We start from the raw sequence: 19,826 nt of genomic DNA on the forward strand, positions 1-19,826 counted from the left end.
GAAGCCAAGGAAAATAAATGGGGTGATTATGCCGGGAGGACTGGATGTTTTCTGGCATTATATTGGGGTTATAAACTGTCAACCAACCCATGAACTCTGATCCCTTTGAACCCTGTGAACCAGAGTAACTAATAAACACAAACATTCTGTAAAATCAGTTCCTCTCCTGGCTGACTGAAAATTGGATTCATCATCTGGGTGTTTTGTGGTGGTGGTTGTTTTGTTTTTTCAGGAATAGAGAGCCACTCTCAGTTCTGTTTGATTTTTTCCCCCCATTTGTGGGTTACAGGTCAGACTGTTGGGAATAGGTGGAACAGAAGCTGCCTGGGTCTATGCAGAATTAGAAGAATTTATTTCCCTTCCCACTTATCGTCAGGATCTGAAAAAGGAAGACTATTGGTTGCCTGCTGGAGTTACCAATAGTCTTCCTTTTTTCATACCCCAAGGGATAAATGGGAAGGGAAATAAATAACTGAGATGACAGCTTTTCAGTACATTTAATTCACAACAGGGAGAACATTAGCAACACTCAAGAAATGGCCTCTTTCCTCTGCTGCACTGCTGTATAGCCTTCAACCAGGAACTTAGGCCTCCCTTAGCAGAGCTTTGCTGGATGGAGTCAATAACAACCCTTGGGCCTTGCTCCTTACCTTCCACTGATTTCCCCTGGCTCCTCTAAAATGGACGGAATTACTCAGAATGATTTCTCTGATGCTCGTGAAGGGGTATTTCACCCTCCTCTATAGACCATCAAGAGGAAGCCAAACATGAGTTCAACATTTATAACATTTTAAAAGCAGCTATAACATTCTAAGAAGTGAATGTAAAAGGGCCATGTTCTGCCTGGTTAGGTTTTGCCAAGTTATGTTTTGAATCTCCAGCATCTAATATGGCATTTGACATTCATTTGCTCAATACATTTTTATGAAAGTGTTAATATAAGCCAGAACTGAAAATAGAGTGACAAAGAGTTTCGGCTTGGTCCCTAACTGCACAGAGCTTATTGTCTAGTTCAGCGGTTTTCAACCTGTGTGCCACAAGAATTTTTTTTAAAAACATGCCATTCCTGCAAGAACCGGTTTGGCTCAGTGGATAGAGTGTCGGCCTGCGGACTCAAGGGTCCCGGGTTCGATTCCAGTCAAGGGCATGTACCTTGATTGTGGGCACATCCCCAGTGGGGGGCGTGCAGGAGGCAGCTGATCAATGTTTCTCTCTCATTGATGTTTCTGGCTCTCTATCCCTCTCCCTTCCTCTCTGTAAAAAATCAATAAAATATATTTTTAAAAACAAAACAAAACATGCCATTCCTGACTATTTAGTCAGGGGCACTGACCTCTTCTCCCTTAAGAGTGTCAAATTAAAAAAATGACAATAGCCCTAGCTGGTTTGGCTCAGTGGATAGAGCATCGGCCTGCAGACTGAAGGGTCCCAGGTTCAATTCCGGTCAGGGGCACATGCCCAGGTTGTGGGCTCAATCCCTGGTGGGGGGCATGCAGGAGGCAACTGATCAATGATTCTCATCATTGATGTCTCTCTCTCCTTTTCTCTCTGAAATCAATAAAAATATATTTTAAAAAATGTCGATAGCCAATACAACAATAGCCATCTAGTGAACGAATTAAAATTCTACCTATATTTTTTGTCAGATCAGCAAAAAATATATATTTTTGGTGTGCTGCAGAATTTTAGTAATTAGTTTATGTGTGCCAGGAGATGAAAAAGGTTGAAAATCGCTGGTCTAGTTCGCAGTCTGATACATAGTAATTGCTCAATGAACATTTGTCTGGTGAATGCACACAGGAGCCTGGAAGCACAACTTCATAAAAGAAACTTGGAAAAAATTCTGAATCACACATGCTGCAGAACACACTGAAAAGGAGAATTGATAGGCCCTTCATCACAAGCCTATTTGGAGGTTTCCTAAAGATGTGAAAGCACCCGGCAAAAGTTAGGTCCCTCACCCCATTCTGGGGTATAAGTCTGCGTGCCTCTGAGTTCTAGTCACCTTGGTGCTATCAAATGCTGTTTCCAGGGTATGAGAGGAGACCAGAAATTCACTCATAAATAATTTCTCTCCAAGAATCATATCTGTAATCTTAAGTGGACTTAAAATGACTCTTAAGGGAAACCTAGAGTCATCAGGACACTTGGTAATTCGGAACCCATCTGGGATGGTAGTAAAATGTTGAACAATTTAAAAATAAGTTGCTCAAGATAGTGATCAGATCACAAACAGATCTGTGCCTCTGCCTGAATGCACAATCGGTTTGACCAAAAAATTCAAACATTAGACTGTTTTTAAATTTCATTAAATCAAATGTCAGTTCAAAGTAGTTTAGTCTCTTTTGTATACAGCAATGCCCAGTGTCTATTTCTAGCCAAAATATTTTAGGTTAAAACGTAGAATTCAAGAAAAAACATTCTGGGAGTAGTATGCAATATAAAATGTGTCATAATATAAACCATCTGTCCCACCTTATTACATGCACAACATATATCTGAAATCTCTTCAGGCTGTGATATCTTATAAAAGTTAGCAGTTGTTTTCTGGCAGAAATAATCAACATAATTCTCTTGTGGCCATGGAGCAGAGCAAGGACATATAAGACAATCTGCAGTCACTCCTAAGCAATAGTATTCAGGATGGAAAACACACTCTCTTCTTCAGTGCCTAAGTACGTAGTTCATTTATTCTCTCATGTATTCTTTTCTTATTCATTCATTCATTTATGAATGCATGCAATGAATTCATGACCACCCACACACTGGGGCTACAACGTCTCTGTTCTTGTGAAGTTTTCAGTTTAGTTTAGGAGAAAAAGATAAATCCTAAGTAGTCACACTTAGGAATGTAAAATTGCAAACTGCATTAAGTGCCATGAAGAAAGGAACAAGATTTTTTTTTATCAGATCATGTGTGCTTGATGAATCTAGAAAAGTAGACAGGAACCAGTCCATGCAGGACTACAGAAGCCATGTTAAGGATTCTGGTTTTTATCCCAAGAGAAATGGGAATCAATTAATGGGATTTATGCAAAAGAGTAACATGTTTGTGTGTTGGAAAGATCACTCTGGCTGCTACGTGAAAAATGAGTTGGAGAGGGGCAGAGTGGATGCTGGAAGATCCAGTAGAAGAGTTTGCTGAGTTGAAGTGAGACATGATTAGAGATTGGTGATTAGAAATAGAGAAAAAAATTTGACAGACACAGGAGGTGAAATTGATAAGATTGGTGGATTACAATTGGAGGGGCCAGGAAAAAGAGAAGTAGTTTGATTTCTAGATTTCTGTCTTGAAAAATTGCATGGGAAGTAATGCCTTTCTTAGAGAAAGAGCACTCTAAGAGGGCTAGGTTGTAAGGTGTACAGATATTATGAGATTAATCTTGGCCATGCTAAGTTTGAGGTGCTTCTGAGACTTTTAAAGCAAGATATTAAATAGGTAGATATAGATATAGATATAGATATGTAGATATGTGTATCTATATGTGTATTATAATGTATATATGTATGTATCTATCTATCCATAGCTCAGAAAAGTCTTGGCTAGTGATATGTGATGTCAGGTAACTGAAGGGGAAGCCATGAAGAGGTTAGAATGACCTAGGGAGAAAGGCTATGGCTAGAAAGAGAACCCTGCAAAGGGAGTAATGGGTATTTCACCATTGGGAAAGGGATACTGTTGATTTAATTATTTGATAATTATGATATTTTGTTGGTACTAGTAGTTAAAATATTAAATGCTAAATATTAAATAGCATAAAACATAGACAGTAGATTTAAATATTTTCAAAGTAGCAGTAAAGGGACCTTTAAAGAACAAATAAAATCTGGGCTTCTGTGGAGGTAGGCTTTGTACATTGCCAGTAAATTTGGGCTTTATCTCAACTTTGGGCCTGATTAATAGAGGATTGTGAGAATATAAGAGATATTTTAAAAAAATATATAGGACTTTCTCCTAACCCACAATGAGAAGTCCAAATTAGAGAACATAGGTAGCAACATTTCCCGCTCCCCCCCCCATTTACCTTGAAATTTATGATCCAATCCACTCTTAGTAGAATCATAATCATCTATTAGTCTTCGATTTTTGGTTGAATCAACATCTTCCATATTCAATTTACTATCATATGGAGAGTTTCTTACAGATTGTCTTTCTTTCTCAGTTTTTTCCTTTTCTGTTATTGCCTTTAGCAGGTTCAAGTTATCAACAAAGGAATAATTGCTTTCACCTGGCTTGTTTTCTGTAAGAAAAGCCCCAAACCCCAATTATCCATTTTATTTAAGATTCTCAGAGCTTACATTCACTTAAATTAACATCAAAACAGTTTCTTTTTACCTGGAGAGTATATGTTTTTAATCTTGTCTGATTCTGCTTCAGCAATCTGTGAAACAAAGAGGGTATAGACCTGGTTTTAAATCATTGCTCCACCTCTTACCAAAAATGACAGCTAAATAATTTAATCTCCATAGGATTTAGTTTTCTTGTTTGTAAAATATAGGTAATTTCTATCTCAAAGCATCATCATAAGGAGTAAGTGAGATAAAATAAAAGGCAGATGGTCTATAAGTATTAATCTCCTTCTCCTACATTATTGATGAAAAGTAAATCTCTGATAAATTAAGCAATCTTACAATAGAGTGGACCTTATTGGATTATTATATAGTCAACTCTATGTTTTATATAGATATTACCAAAATTATATTTCCCATCCTAGTTTATGTCAATTTATTATTAATCCCCTGAAGTTTGTGAATTCAAAATGGCTAAAATGTCATAACATAATCACATTAAATTATAACAACTAAAATAAATTGAAACAGAATTTTTTATTTTATTTTTTACCTACCTGCTCATTTAAAGGTCTTTCTGCACTTAATTCTCTATTATGTACAAGTTTGTCTAGAATAAACACAAAAATATAAGTTTAATTGTGTTTTGGACAGGCACAGTATGTCTCTTTAAAATAAAATTTTCATAAAGACAAACCAATATTAGGAGACATATTTTGGATAACCATGAAACAAAAATATATGTTAATAAAGATTATCAAGATTATACAATAACAATGACCATCATGTTGCCTTGCTTATTATCCTGCTGTATTTCCTGAGTTAATAGAATTACACTTGTTGTTGTTGTTTTTTACCAGAAACTCACAGATAGTTCTAACACTTGGCTTACCAGCTGTTTTCAATTAGACAGATAAGTTCGATTGGTATTATTAGCACATTAAGAACTCCCTCTCCCCCAACCTTGTTCTGAATCGAGTGTCTGAGAAAGATTGTAAGACAACTAGAAAACAAAACCTAACCACCCAAGCCACTTTATAAGGCAGAAAAGCCCCCCTCTCCCAATTGCAAAAATAAAATCTTTCAAAACAATCCAGGTTATTGCTCTATCAGATAAAAAGTGAGGAGGGATCTGTCTCTAAATTCAGAAGGATTTTCTCTGTCAATATGCACAGATACGATCTGATCAGAAAATGAGGCAAGGTGATTTGCAGCTCATCTATTATGCCACGCTTTACCTCTTCGTGGAGAATAAAAGGAAGTGGGAGGAAAGTGTCCACGTACCTTGGCTGCCTTCCGGTTTGGGGAAAGCTTGAATTGGGCTGCTGTGGACCACTAACACCAGAATCCAAGTGCCGGTCCAAAGGAACCCCATTCTTCCACTCTTGGCTCAGAAACAGCCTGGCGCCGGGCTCCCGGAGCGGTGGCTTTTGTTATGAATGAAAAAGAGGAGTAAAAACAGGAAGAGCTAGGAGGGCGGGTGCAGAGAGGAAGAGTGGTGGGAACCCAGCGCGGGGTGGGGTTCGACGCCGCCCCGAGTAAAGAGACTAGAAAGGGTTCTGGGCGCTGGGGAGTCAGGTCTGCAGGTGGAGGAGAGCGCTGTCCGCCCCGTGGGTGCTGAAGTTCCTGTGACGCGGAGCCCGCCGCGGAGCCGCTAGGGCGTAGCCTTACTCTCCTTGAGACCAAGTGAGGAAGGAAGCGCATGCTCCCTGCAAGCCAGAGGCGGGAAAGGATGGCGTCAGCGACTCCAACGCTACTCCAATCCCCTGGGAAAGGAAGGGGGGGAAGGGTGACAGATCGGCTAGCGTATTTTCTGTGCCGCAGTCCTAGGGCTGTTCCTGCGCTCAGGGTCACCTCGATTGCCGTAAGCTTGGACACCATTATCGTAATTCCCCGAGTAAACACTGCCTCGAGGACCAAACGCCTTCTCTGCCCTTGCACCTGTCAAGAAAAGCTAGATAATCTGTGTGAAGGACTCTGCTTTGGGATTATTCTGGGATATCTGCTCCAACATCCCTTTTTTTCCATTCCACCTTGTGTTAAAAGAGAGATACAATCCTTAGAAAAGCCTGCCTTTTGTAATTAGGTTGACATATCAAGCATCTCTTGGTGCTCTTTTTGTCTCAGCTGTATGGAGTCTTTTTAATTGGGAAATTCAAGAAGCATTCTTTCAACTAGATTGCTGCAACACACTATCACTCCTAGATGCTGAAACAGAACTAAAAATAAAATTGCCTCTTCCCCTAAGAGTGAATGTCTTCATCAGTTCTGGGTAGTGAACAGCAAGGGTCGGTTTTATTTTAAAATTTCCCATTCTCACCAAAAGGGTCAGCTGCCCCTTCACCATCACCACCACCACCACCAAAAAGCTGCACTTCTGTAAAATTCTTCCCCAGCACTCAATTATGCTTAAAAACCTGATTGTTCCAGGGGGCTTTGAAAAGAGGGGATAGTGATGAAAAGCATTTTTCATCATAATTAGGTCAAGGAGGTGCTTCTTATATTCTGAGAATATTCCCAGCCACCTAAGGTTACTGTATAATAAAAGACTTTTAAAGATGAAAGCAAGCAATACTAATGTGAGCAGAGTGCTGAGTAAGCTCTTTAGTCTCAGATTTTTAAACAGTGCTTGGACCCTTTCCTTTGGAATGCAGCATGCTGGGAACCAGCCTGAATAATGCCCAAAGAGAAGGATTCAGCACAATCAGGCCTTTTATTTCTGTACCCCTGCTTTTCAAGGAGCAAGCTAGTCATTCAAGTACCTAAAAACAAACAAACAAACAAGCTGACAAACACATTTCCCTCCTTCTGGAGGTTTTTGAGTTTGGAAGTCACTCAAATATTTCCTTTAAGAATCTAAAGAGTACTTTTAATCTAACAGTTACTTTAAAGCAAATATTTGTTTCTTGGCTGGGATAACATAGCATTATTATCCCAGTATACTGCATTTAAAAAATTTAAATCACAATTTATAATCCCAGTTGAGTTAAGAGTAAATTTCCTGTATCCTCTTCTTTAAAACAGATGGCAGGCTCTGTTTACCCTCACAATGTTATTGTGGAGATTAAATGGGTACATGTTTAAATCAAGTAATTTTGATGCCAGGAATATTTTGACACAACTTATAAAATAAGTCATGGAATGGTTTCGGCTTAAGAAATATTACAAAATATTATGTAAAATAGCCATTCACTGGTTCTGAGACTCTATCACTAACCTCAGTTTCACTCCAGTCTTTGTTCTGTTCCTGACTCCCATCTCCCCTCAATATGGGTTTGCAGTTGGTAGAGGCTCAGGATGGAAAGAAGGTAAAAGATGGTTATTGAGGACATTGTATTGTTTGTCAACAATAAAAAAGGTATTTGACTTTTCTCTGCCATTTGGACTCAAAGTACTGTGTTAAATGGACACTAAATCTAGGAACATATTATATTTCTGATCAAATGAGTCATGGAGCACTGAGTAAATTGTAAGGCATGAGTTAGTTTATATTCCTCAGTCTTATGAATGTTTCTGCTGAACTTAATATGGTCTATGAATGGAATAATCCTACATTTTATTTATTTACTCATTCATGTAACAGATGTTTATTGAGCAGGTGAAATGTACCAGATATTGAGATATGCAAAAACAACCAAGATATGATCACTGGTCTTATAGTATAATAGATAGAAAGGACTGTGATTATAACAATAACAATAAACACAATTATTTACTGAATAGGTTTCATGTGCTAGACATTGATCTCATTAAATATAAATGAATGAATAGGCACAAGAGTGTGTTAGGGGTTCCCTGTTATACGTGTGGAGTTCAGGTGGAGTGCAAATAATGAAATGAGTGGTCACAATAAATTACATAGAAGAAAACAAAGGTACTAAAATTATGGACCTTGGTCTTAGAGAACATTTTATGAATTTGACCTCAAAGGCAAAGGAAGTAAAGGCAAAAATAAATGAATGGGACTATATCAGACTAAAAAGCTTCTGCACAGCAAAAGAAGCCACCAACCAAGCAAAAAGACAACCAACTGAATGGGAGATATTTGCAAATAACAGCTCTGACAGGGGTTAATATTAAAAATTTATGAAGAATTCATACAGCTCAACATCAAACAAAGAATCCAATTAAAAAATGGGCAGAGGACCTGAACAGACACCTCTCCTAAGAAAACATACGAATGACCAACAGATATATAAAAAGATGCTTAACTTCACTAGCTATTAGGGAAATGCAAATAAAAACTGCAATGAGATATCATCTCACACCTGTTAGAATGGCTATTATCAACAAGACAGATAATTACAAGTATTGGAGAGGTTGTGGAGAAAAAGGAACCCTGGCCCTAGCTCAGTGGTTCTCAACCTTCCTAATGCCGTGACCCTTTAATACAGTTCCTCATGTTGTAGAGACCCCCAACCAAAAAATTATTTCCGTTGCTACTTCATAACAGTAAATTTGCTACTGTTATGAATCATAATGTAAATATCTGATATGAAGGATGTATTTTCATTGTTACAAATTGAACATAATTAAAGCATAGTGATTAATCACAAAACAATATGTAATTATATATGTGTTTTCCGATGGTAGTAGGCGACCCCTGTGAAAGGGTCGTTCGACCCCCAAAGGGATCACGACCCACAGGTTGAGAACCGCTGCCCTAGCTGGTTTGGCTCAGTGGATAGAGCACCGGCCTGCGGACTGAAGGGCTCAATCCCCAGTAGGGGGAATGCAGGAGGCAGCCAATCAATGATATTCTCTCTCATCACTGATGTTTCTATCTCTCTCGCCCTCTCCCTTTCTCTCTGAAATTATATATATATATATATATAAAAGAAAAGAACCCTGATTCACTGCTGATGGGAATTTAAACCAGTACAGCCACTATGGAAAACAACATGGCAGATCCTCAAAAAATTAAGAATTAAGAGTTACCATATAACTCAGCAATCTCTCTTCTGGATATCTACCCGGAAAACTAAGAAAAACAAACCAAAAAGCCCACATTTATTCACAAAGATATGTATACCTCTATGTTCATTGCAGCATTGTTCACAGTGGCCAAGTCATGGAGACAACTAAAGTGTCCTTTGATAGAGGATTGGATAAAGATGTGGTAAATTTATACTATAGGATACTACCTAGCCATAAGAAAAGATGAAATACTGCCCAGCCGGTGTGTCTCAGTGGTTGAGTGTCAACCTATGAACCAAGAGGTCATGGTTCAATTCCCAGTCAGGGCCCATGCCCAGGTTGCAGGCTTGATCCCCATTGGGGACATGCAGGAGGCGCCGATCAATGATTCTCACTCATCATTGATGTTTCTATCTTTCTCTCCCTCTCCTTTCCTCTCTGAAATCAATATATTTTTTAAAAAGATGAAATACTGCCATTTGTGACATGTATTGATCTTGAGAATATTATGCTAAATGAAATAAGTTAGAAAAAGCTAAGAACAGTATAATTTCACTGATATGTGGGACATAAAGCTGAAACTCATAGATACTGACAACTGTATGGTGGTTACCAGAGGGAAGGGGGTGAGAGGCAGTAATGGATAAAGGGGGCCTAATATATGATGATGGAAGATGATTTGACTTTGGGTGGTGGGCACACAGTGCTATATACAGATGATGTATCATAGAAATGTACACTTGAAACCTATATGATCTTATTAGCCAATGTCACTCAATAAATTTAATTTTTAAAATAAATAATTAAAAACATTTTAAATTAAAAAGACTGGAGAGACATAATAACAAAATATAATGTGGAGATCTTGTATAAAATTGGATTAGAACAAACTAGTTATAAGAAGAACTTTTTAAGAGATTTTTTGGAAATTTGAATATGGACTGAATATAGAGGACACCAAGGAATTATTGTTAATTTTTTTAGGTGTGATAATAGCAATCAGGTCAATGTAAGATAATATTGATATTTTTTAGAGCTTTCGAGTGAAATGAAAAACAGCATAAGATTTTCATTAACACAGTTCTACTTCAAAAAACAAATATGACAAGTATTTCAAAACATTGATAATTACTAAATCTGGGTGATTAGTAATAGAGGAGTTCTTTATAATCTTCTCTCTGTTTTTGTATATACGTAAATTTTTTCATAATAAAAAATTAAGGTAGCCTGGCCGGCATAGCTCAGTGGTTGAACATAGACCTATGAACCAAGAGGACACAGTTCGATTCCTAGTCAGGGCACATGCCCGGGTTGCAGGTTCAATTCTTAATGTGGGGCTTGCAGGAGGCAGCAGATTGATGATTGTCTGTCATCATGGATGTTCCTATCTCTCTCTCCCTCTCCCTCTCTGAAATCAATAAAAATATATTTTAAAAAATTAAGGTAAAAAAGAAAGGTTTGAAAGAAAAGATGCCACTTTTCTTAATAATATGAAGATTAAAATATTTGATTATTGTGTGTAAGCATACTATAATGGTTAAATAATATCAAAGACATATGTTGAAATTGTAAGACAAGTGTCATTGATACAGATCAGCTGATTGATTATAAGACAGACAACATGCAATGCCCAGTGAGCTGAGTGCTGCTTGTGTAGGCATCAGCATGTACATGGATTGATTGTTGCTTGCTCATTCATGAGTGAAGAATGCCTTTTGAGTGAGACTTGAAGATATATCTGAAGGATTTTTTTATTTATTATAGATAATATTGTTATATTAATTATTGTTGTATATTTTATTATAAAAATTTCAAAGTCAAAAGTAGAGAAAATATTGAAATGTACTCCCATGCATTCATTCCCCAACTTCAATAGTTATTAACTTATGACTTTTATTTTTTATTTTCAACCACTTTGCACCCCCAATGGATTATTTACCCATAAAAATCCCAGATTTCATATCACTTCATCCATACATATATCAGTATGTTTACCTAAAAGATAAGGATCCCCCCCAACATTATTGTAATACCGTTATCATACTTCATAATAATAATACTATCTAAGTATCATCAAATATCCAGGCAGAGTACAAATTTCCCACTTGCCTTATAAATATTTTTACAGTTGGTTTGCTTGGACCAGGATCCAAAGAAGGCTATGCATTGCATTTGGTTGGAAAATGAAAGACATATATAAGTGTAAGACTAGAAAGGTAGAGGTTGCCAGATTTTCTTTGACTTCCCCAGACAAGTTAGTTGCTTCCTCAGAATACTGTGCACACTTCCAATACAGCATGTATCCCATTGTGCTGCTTTTTGTACATGCTTCCTTTCTTCTTATTTGAAAAACAATAAATATATATTCAAGAAAAAATTCTGAAAATACAGATAAGCAAATAGGGAAAAAAAAATCTGACAGAGAATCTCTGCTAACTTTTGGTATATGTCCTTTTGGCGCATGTTTTTATTTTTTCCTAAGGAAATATTTTATACTTATATCTATAAAATTGTACCTTTCACTATAATTATCTGCTTACATAGCTGGCTATACCGCTAAACAGTAAACTCCTCTAGGGATAGGATCTTGTCTTACTCATCTTTCATTTCTTAGCTCTTCTTATAGCACCTGGAAATCCATTTACACACAATGAAGTGACAGAAGGTTGCCTGTCTACCTGCGGTCTTCAAATGCTGAGATGATGGCTGTGCCACATTGGAGGGTCACGAAGTCCTGCCATAACCAGGAGCTGCCAGCTCCTTAAAGAGCTCTTAGCCACCCTGCCAGTGTGATTCTTCGCTGGAATGAATGCCTTATTATCAGGACTCAGTCCTTTACAAACATATCTTTGCTAAGAAGCCATGTTCTTAGGAAGGCCTTCTGCCAGAGGGTCTGAAAAGCAGACCTTGAAATGAGATGAGCATACAGGGAGTTTATTAGGATATGCTCTTGAACCAATACCTATGGAAGGGAAAGACTGGGAAAGAAGCAGAATTTGGCAGAGGGAGAAGTTAACCTGCAACTTAGTTTCAATGGAAGCTTTAGCCAATTTGTTCTGAGTTGGATCAGTCATTGGGTGTAGGCCTTCCCAGGAAGGAGTCATAACCTTGGATGAAGTGGTTCTTTTCAGCAGCTGGGGGATTAAGTCCTTCGGTCCTGAAGTGAGATCTGAGCAGTGCATTCCAAAGTTCAGCGCACATCCCCTGACCCCCTTTTTCAAGTTGTAACCCCTGCGCTCTCCCTCCCCTCCCCGGCCTTGTATTTCTGCATTGTACTTATCGCCTAAGATACCATATCATTCACTTATTGATTTTATCTTTTTTTCCAACTAGACTGTGAGATTTTTGTGGACAGGGATTTTTGTCTATATACTTTTTCATTGCTGTATTTCAAGCATTTAGAACAGTATCTGACATATAGTAAGTGCTCAACACATATTGATGCCTGGAATATGTTTAAAATGCCCCTAGAATAAAATGTATAGTTAAACAAATAGAAAAAATAAAATTGGCCATGCTCGGCTGGTATTGCTCAGTGGTTGAATGTTGACCTATGAACCAGGAGGTCATGGTCGATTCCCAGTCAGGCCACATGTCCAGGTTGCGGGCTCGATCCCCCGTGGGAGGTGTGCAGATTTAGCCTATCAATGATTCTCTCTCTTCATTGATGTTTCTAACTCTCCCTCTCCCTTCCTCTCTAAAATCAATAAAAATATATTTTAAAAAATATATATCATTGGCTATTAGTTGATAATTATTGAATTGGGTAATGAGTACTCAGAGAATCAATACATTATTCTCTCAAACTTTGTATGTGCTTGACATTTTTCATAAAGGAAGGTTTATTTTATTTGTTTGTTTGTTTGTTTGTTAATCCTTACCAGATGATACTTTTTCCATTGCTTTTCAGAGAGAGAGTGGAAGGGAGGGGAGGTGGGGGAGAGAGAGGTGGAAGGGAGAAATGTCAATGCCAGAGAGACACATCTATTGGTTGCCTCCCACCTGGGGTTGGGGAGGGGCAGGGAGTGAACCCACAACCGACGTATGTGCCCTTTACCTGAAATTAAACCGGAGACCCTTAGGTTCAAGGGTCCACACTCTAACCACTGAGTACACCAGCCAGGATCTAAAATGGTTTATTTTAAATTTACTGTTTACAAATGGAGAGACTAATAAGAGAGACTGTTTTTCTTTTCTCTTTTTCTCCCAAAGGTTTTCTGAAAATCCCATTAAACATCTTCCTTAGTGGAACAGAAAATCAATATCTTTGCTCTGGTGCTCCAAAGCCTGTCCTCCAGCCATCCTGGTAGGCATGCTGCTGCCATGGGGACCCTAGGGGACTTAGCTGCCAAAGCTCCTGCAGGGTTAAGGGTGCAGTTTCAGTTTTCTCCTCCTAGGATGCCAATATTTTACAGGCATCGGAGAATTAGGCCAGCAGGTTTTGCTAGACACTGCATAGATACAATTAGACGGGACTAATGCATCCTGAGAAACTAAGAGTGATTATGAATTTCCTCTCCTGTCAGTCATGGACAGTGGATAGAAGGAGGCTGAGTGAGACTGCTCACTTCTCCCCATGGCGTGGGGTAGAGCGGAGGGGGGATTAGTAACCTCTTCTCTGCTGTCTCTTCCCCAAGAAAGGCCCCACATGATAAGGCTTCTGTGGCCTCTCTGACCTTATTTCCTCCCCCTCCCCCTGAGGCCCCTGAGCTCTAGCTATACTGGCCTCTGTTGCTCCTGACACGGCCAGACATGCCCTTGTGTCGGCGCCTTTCCAGTGACCTCCTCCTCTGCCTGTAACAGTCTCCACATGGCTCATTCCCTCACCTTCTCCAAGCCTTAGCTCAGATGTCACCTTCTCAGTGATGAATTATTTAAAATTGCACCCACTATACCACCCTTGTACTCCCAACCCCATTACCTTGCTCTACTTTCTTATTATTCCCTGCCACTGATCTCTTTCAAATATATAGTTTATTTATCTATTTCTCCTGAGTGCCTATAATAGTGCCTAGCACATAAATAGTGATTGAAAAAGTAAATGAATAAATGGAGCTCAGAGTCCTGTGTTTCTCAAACAGTGTCCAGACATTCAAGATTTTTAAAGTCAGTCCTGATTTTAACTGTTACTGTCAAATCTCTCTTGCTTCCTTCCTCTTGCCCTAAACCTCCATCCCTCCAGTTCATACTTTATTAAAACAACAAGAGTGATCTTTTAAAAATGTAAGTCATGCCCTGGCCGATGTGGCTCAGTTGGTTAGAGTATTGTCCCATACACAGGAGAAAATCAATCAATATTTCTCTTTCACATCTCTCTTCTCTCTCTCTCTCAAATAAAAAATAAAAATAAAATAAAGATGTAATTGTGGAGCTTTGGTGAAGCAACGTGGAAGGTGCAGCACCCTGTGCCTAGTCACAGCTGGGAGCCATTTTACCACCCATGGCCTGAGAGCTGTACACAGGGCCCCTGACAGGAAAATAAATCTCTTGACTCCACTCTCCTCTCTTCCTCTTATCTCCTACCAGTGCCCCCCTGTGGCTGCACTCACCCAGAAACCAGAGGGCAAGGGAGCCACTGATGCAGGCAGTCCTTACGAGTCAGCCTTCTTGGGCACAGGGTGGGGTGGACAATGGATCTGGAGGGAGGGAGAAAATTGAAGATAACCACTTCTTATCTCCTTTCAGGCTGTTTATATCATTCCCAGAATATGACAAACTTGCCCTCAACTCAGGCCTTTTTTACTTGCTCTTCCTTCTACCTGGAGTGCTCCTTCACATGGTTAGCTCGTCCTTATCCTGGTAAATATCCCTTCTTCAGACAGGCCTTCTCCGATCAATGTCCTGTCTGGTGGATATCAGCTGTAACTGGGGTTCAAAACACCCCCCAAGCCCCCCCCAAAAAAAAACACCAAAAAATTATCCAAAGATTTTTCCAAGAGATATTTGAAAAATTAAGGAATATAAATAATTTTTAGCAATTCTGAATTCCATATAAAGGACAGATGTTACCAACTTCTACAGTGTATGACAAAATTACAATCCAAATATTATTAAATTTTGTATTGCATTTTATATAACACTAGAGGCCCGGTGCACAAAAATTTGTGCACTCAGGGGGGATGGGGGGGGGGGGTCCCTCAGCCCGGCCTGTGCCCTCTTACAGTCTGGGACCCCTCGGGAGATAACGACCTGCTAGCTTAGGCCTGCTCCTGGGTGGCAGAGGGCAGGCCCAATCCCTAGGTGCAGCCCCTGGTCGGGCTCAGAGCAGGGCTGACTGGGGAGTTGGGGCGCCACCCCCTGTCATGCACAGAGCAGGGTGGATCGGGAGGTTGCGATGCCACCCTCAGTCATGCTCAGGTTAGGGCCGATTGGGGGGTTGGGGCACCGCCCCCTGTCACACTCAAGGCAGGGTCGATGGGGAGGTTGCGGCGCCACCCCCTGTCACACACAGAGCAGGGCCAATCAGGGGGTTGGGGCGCTGCCCCCTGTCACTCACAGAGCAGGGCCCATCAGGGGGGTTGGGGCTCCGTACCCTATCACGCACAGAGCAGGGCCAATCAGGGGGTTGAGGAGCTCCCCCCGTCACACACAGAGCAGGGCCCATCAGGGGGTTGGGGCGCCGCTACTGTCACACTCAGGGCAGGGCTGATGGGGAGATTATGGCTCTACCCCGTCACACACAGACCAGGGCCCGTGGGGGGGGTGGTTTGGGCACTGCCCCCTGTCACGCTGATTCCAGTGCCGGGAGGCATATTACCCTTTTACTATATAGGATAGAGGCCTGGTGCACGGGTTGGGGCCGGCTGGTTTGCCCTGAAGAGTGTCCTGGATCAGGGTGGGGGTCCCACTTGGGTGCCTGGCCAGCCTGGGTAAGGGGATGATGGCTGTTTGCAGCTGGTCACACCCCCTTCAGGGTGGGGGTCCCACTTGGGTGCCTGGCCAGTCTGGGTGAGGGGCTGAGGGCTGTTTTCAGGCTGGCGGGTGACTGAAGCTCCCAACCACTCCTTTTTCTCTTTTTTTTTATTCTGGGCCAGCTTTAGCTCTGAGGCTTGGCTCCAGCTCTGAGGCCTCGGCTGCTGAAAGCAGGTATCTGGTTTTTTTGGGTTCTATAATTGAAACACTGTTTCAACTCCAGCTCTGAGATCCCGGCTGGCTGAAAGCAGGTTTCTGGGGTTTTGTTTAGCTTCTATATTTGTAACAATGTTTCAAAATGCAAGCTCAGAGGCCGGCAGCGCCAGGCAGGGAACGTTGGCTTTCTCCGTCACTGAAGCAAGCAAGCCTCATGTTCGCTTCAAGCTGCCGGCCGCCATCTTGGCTGGCAGTTAATTTGCATATCACCCTGATTAGCCAATAGGAAGGGTAGTGTAGGTACGGCTAATTACCATGTTTCTCTTTTATTAGATAGGATTGTTCTTTTTAAAATAAAGGGAATTTTTAAAATATATGTAACTAAATATTTAATTTCTATACCTAGTCTAACTGTTCATGCACATAAATTCACAAACCCCCAAATCCTTTATTTTATTATGATTCTTACATTGGGGTCATAAAATATGATAATTTTAATCACATAAAAAGTTAAAAGCATAAAAAAAAAGTTAAAAGCTTTATGTTCTTGAAATTCCAACAGAGGTCAACAGACAACAGCAGGAAAAAGGAACTTCCTGACATACTGATCTGGTGTTCCATAGTCCAGTTGCCTTTTGTGTCCTCTCCACTCAAAGATATCCATCTCATTGCTGGTATATCATCAGTTTCTCTCAGCAGTTAGTGGAAAATCATAAACAAGTGGCTCTTTTACCCTACTTCTGTTCAAGCCATTGTTCCTACGCTCAAAGACAGACTTACTGTGAAGCCAATTAAACATACTTAAGCTTGTAGAAGCCTCTTCCAAGGCCCAGGGAAAAGACCTGGCTCTTCTTTACATAGCCATAAACTTTTTAAAAAATTGATTTGAATGTGTCCTACTGCTTCTGGCACCAAAGAATGTCAACAGTGGATGAAAACAAAGTCATAGGTATGACAGAGTAACTTGGGGACGATCAATGCTGCTGCAAAGTATAACCTGCAGAGCATGCACATGGACTAAACACTTTGATTGAAAGAAAAGATGATCAGACTGGGTGGAAAAAACAACCCAACTACATGCTGCTCCCAAGGTCCATACTTTAAATATAATGGCATAGAAAGGTTGAAAGTAAAAAGATAGAACCACACTGAGCCCAGAGCTGGCATATAGAAGTGTAAAACTATAAATGGAAGATACAGTTCTCCTTGCCAAGTCCAAATGGAAGCTCTCTGTTTTTAGTAATATACCTGAGAAAGCTGAGTAAACAGTTTTAAATATACACATTTTTTCTCACACAATAGGTATTATCAGAATCCCTGTGTTTGTGGGGCATAAAATAAATCTGTAGCAGTAATGCAGTGTATGTGTGTTTCAAGTATCCCAACAGTCAGAAATTAAAAACAAGTTTTGACCATCATGCCATAGGAAAGATTGAGTGCTTCTTATATTTTCTCTATATAAATTAACACTATAAAAATCAATATTATGTGAAAAACCTGTAGCCCAAAAGTAAGGAGGAAGAAAGATAGCATAGAGGTATGTCAGGCAGTTAATGAAAATGTTATGTATTTTTTTATTTTATAGTGTTTTTGGTATTTGTCAGCTTTTCAAGATTTTTAATTTGTCAGGATTTATTTTCTCATCCAAATAAATATTCACCTTTTGGTACATAACAATACCACAATATGGTATTGTTATTACTTTTTTAAAAAGAGAGCCTCAAAAATTTTATAAGCTTCAGGTGCCTCCCATCCCCTCCGACCCCAGCCCAAACTGGTGGCTTCTCTGCTGATATGCCTATGAAAGAATTGTGGATAATAAATTAAACAAGTCAGACCATTTGTTTTATTTGCAACAGGTAACTGAACAGCCTTCACAGTTGAATAGGCACAATTCCTCTGAAAGGAATTTTTCTAACTCATCTCTACTGCAAAATATTGAGTCTTTCATGTAGACTTGCAAATACAAAATTCTTTGCACTAATCGCTGAAGCTATGCCCAGAGCCTCTTCCTAGAATTCTCATTGTATTGTATTCACCAAATTTGATGAGGGTGAACAGTAACCACTTGTGGCCGGTTTCTTCCTCAATATTCATAGTCAGAAAGCTTCAGAAGTTGAATAGGTTCATGTTACCTCTCTTGTCCAAAATTGCTTTCACATTTTCACGTTTTTAAAAGTGTGACAATCTCATCGCTTCTCGGCCCTCTGGCTAAGATCAAGTGTAAAAGTGTGACAATCACGGAAACAGAAAACCCACTTTAAGACAAGGAAATTCTTCCTTTTAAAAATGAAATGCTGAACCCCTAATGTTGAGTATTAGATCAGTCTGTAGGTTGGCAGGGGATCTGAGTAGACTCAGCTGGCCTGACTCCGTGCTTTACATTTCAGATTTCTCTGGGGATCCCTCTTTTTTAGAAGTCTTATTCTTTCTGAAAGTTTTGTGAACAGGAACCTTTGTGTGTTCTGGTTAAGAGTTAGTAGCATGGGCATTGGAGTAAGAAATGCGGAGACCCAATGTAACCACTCACTAACTGGGAGACCATTGGCAGATTCCTCAAAATCTCTATACCTCCATTCATTCAATATTCTAGCAAAGGGTTGTTTATATTTGTATTTATATGGTATATTAATGAGGAAATATACTAAACAAGATAGATTTGGCTTCTGCTTGCATATTGCTTCCATTTTAGGGATGATACAAATAAAAATGCAGTAAATATACAGGAGACTGGTGCACTTCCCAGATTACCACTTGCCCTTCATTGGGCACTGCCTCGCCCAGGCTACACCCCCTCTTTGGGAGTGGCCCATGGCCAGTGATAGCTCATGTGGATATACAAAGGCCTGGCCCATTTACCTCAATTCTAGACAACTCTTAAGAGCCATCCAGCCTGGCTGGAGTGGCTCAGTGGTTGAGCATTGACCTATGAACCAATAGGTCACAGTTCAATTCCTAGTCAGGGCACATGCCTGGTGGCAGGCGCCATCCTGGGTCGGGGGTGTGTTCAGGAGGCAGCTGATCAATGATTCTCTCTCTTCATCAATATTTCTACCTCTCTGTTCCTCTCACTTCTTCTTGGAAATCAAATATATATATATATATATAAAATAGAAGCATAATATGGTAATTAGACCGGACAGCCACATGACCTTCTGGACATCATTCCAGATGTCCTTCAGGATGAAGCCGAGGTGGTGGGGGCTGAGGCAGAGGTGGTTAGGGGTGATCAAGCAGGCAGACAGGCGAGTGGTTAGGAACCAGTGGTCCTGGATTGTGAGAGGAATGTTCCTGCGGGATCAGGCCTAAACTGGCAGTCAGACATCCCCCGAGGGGTCCTGGATTTCGAGAGGGTGCAGGCCGGGCTGTGCATGAATTTCGTGCACTGGGCCTCTAGTATGTATTTGTTTTTTGTTAAAGAGCCATCCCAGTTCCAGAGCTGTGACAGGCTTAGTGGAGGCCTCCTCAATAACAGCCACTTTGCAGCCAGCTTCTCCCTCAGCCCAAAGCTGCCTTCTCCTCTTCTTTAAAGCCCCCAATAAACCTGCTGC

The 19,826-nt window shown here is 40.3% G+C and overlaps 1 protein-coding gene across 1 annotated transcript in view; it reads right to left on the reverse strand.

Moving 5' to 3' along the window:
- Positions 1–5,966, reverse strand: part of SCG3 (secretogranin III) — a 40,604-nt gene extending 34,638 nt beyond the window's left edge. Inside the window, exons 1-4 of the mRNA XM_070422844.1 lie at positions 5,575–5,966; positions 4,848–4,900; positions 4,337–4,382; positions 4,026–4,241 (exon numbers count right to left, since the gene is read on the reverse strand). Coding sequence (XP_070278945.1) covers positions 4,026–4,241; positions 4,337–4,382; positions 4,848–4,900; positions 5,575–5,665 — 406 coding nt within the window. The 5' untranslated portion in view covers positions 5,666–5,966. The remainder of the gene's footprint in view (positions 1–4,025; positions 4,242–4,336; positions 4,383–4,847; positions 4,901–5,574) is intronic.
- Between the last annotated feature and the right edge of the window lie 13,860 nt (positions 5,967–19,826).

Source organism: Myotis yumanensis, unplaced genomic scaffold (genome assembly GCF_028538775.1).
Source record: "Myotis yumanensis isolate MYYU_CA2020_CCGP unplaced genomic scaffold, mMyoYum1.0.hap1 SCAF_1, whole genome shotgun sequence".
Taxonomy (NCBI): Eukaryota; Metazoa; Chordata; class Mammalia; order Chiroptera; family Vespertilionidae; genus Myotis; species Myotis yumanensis.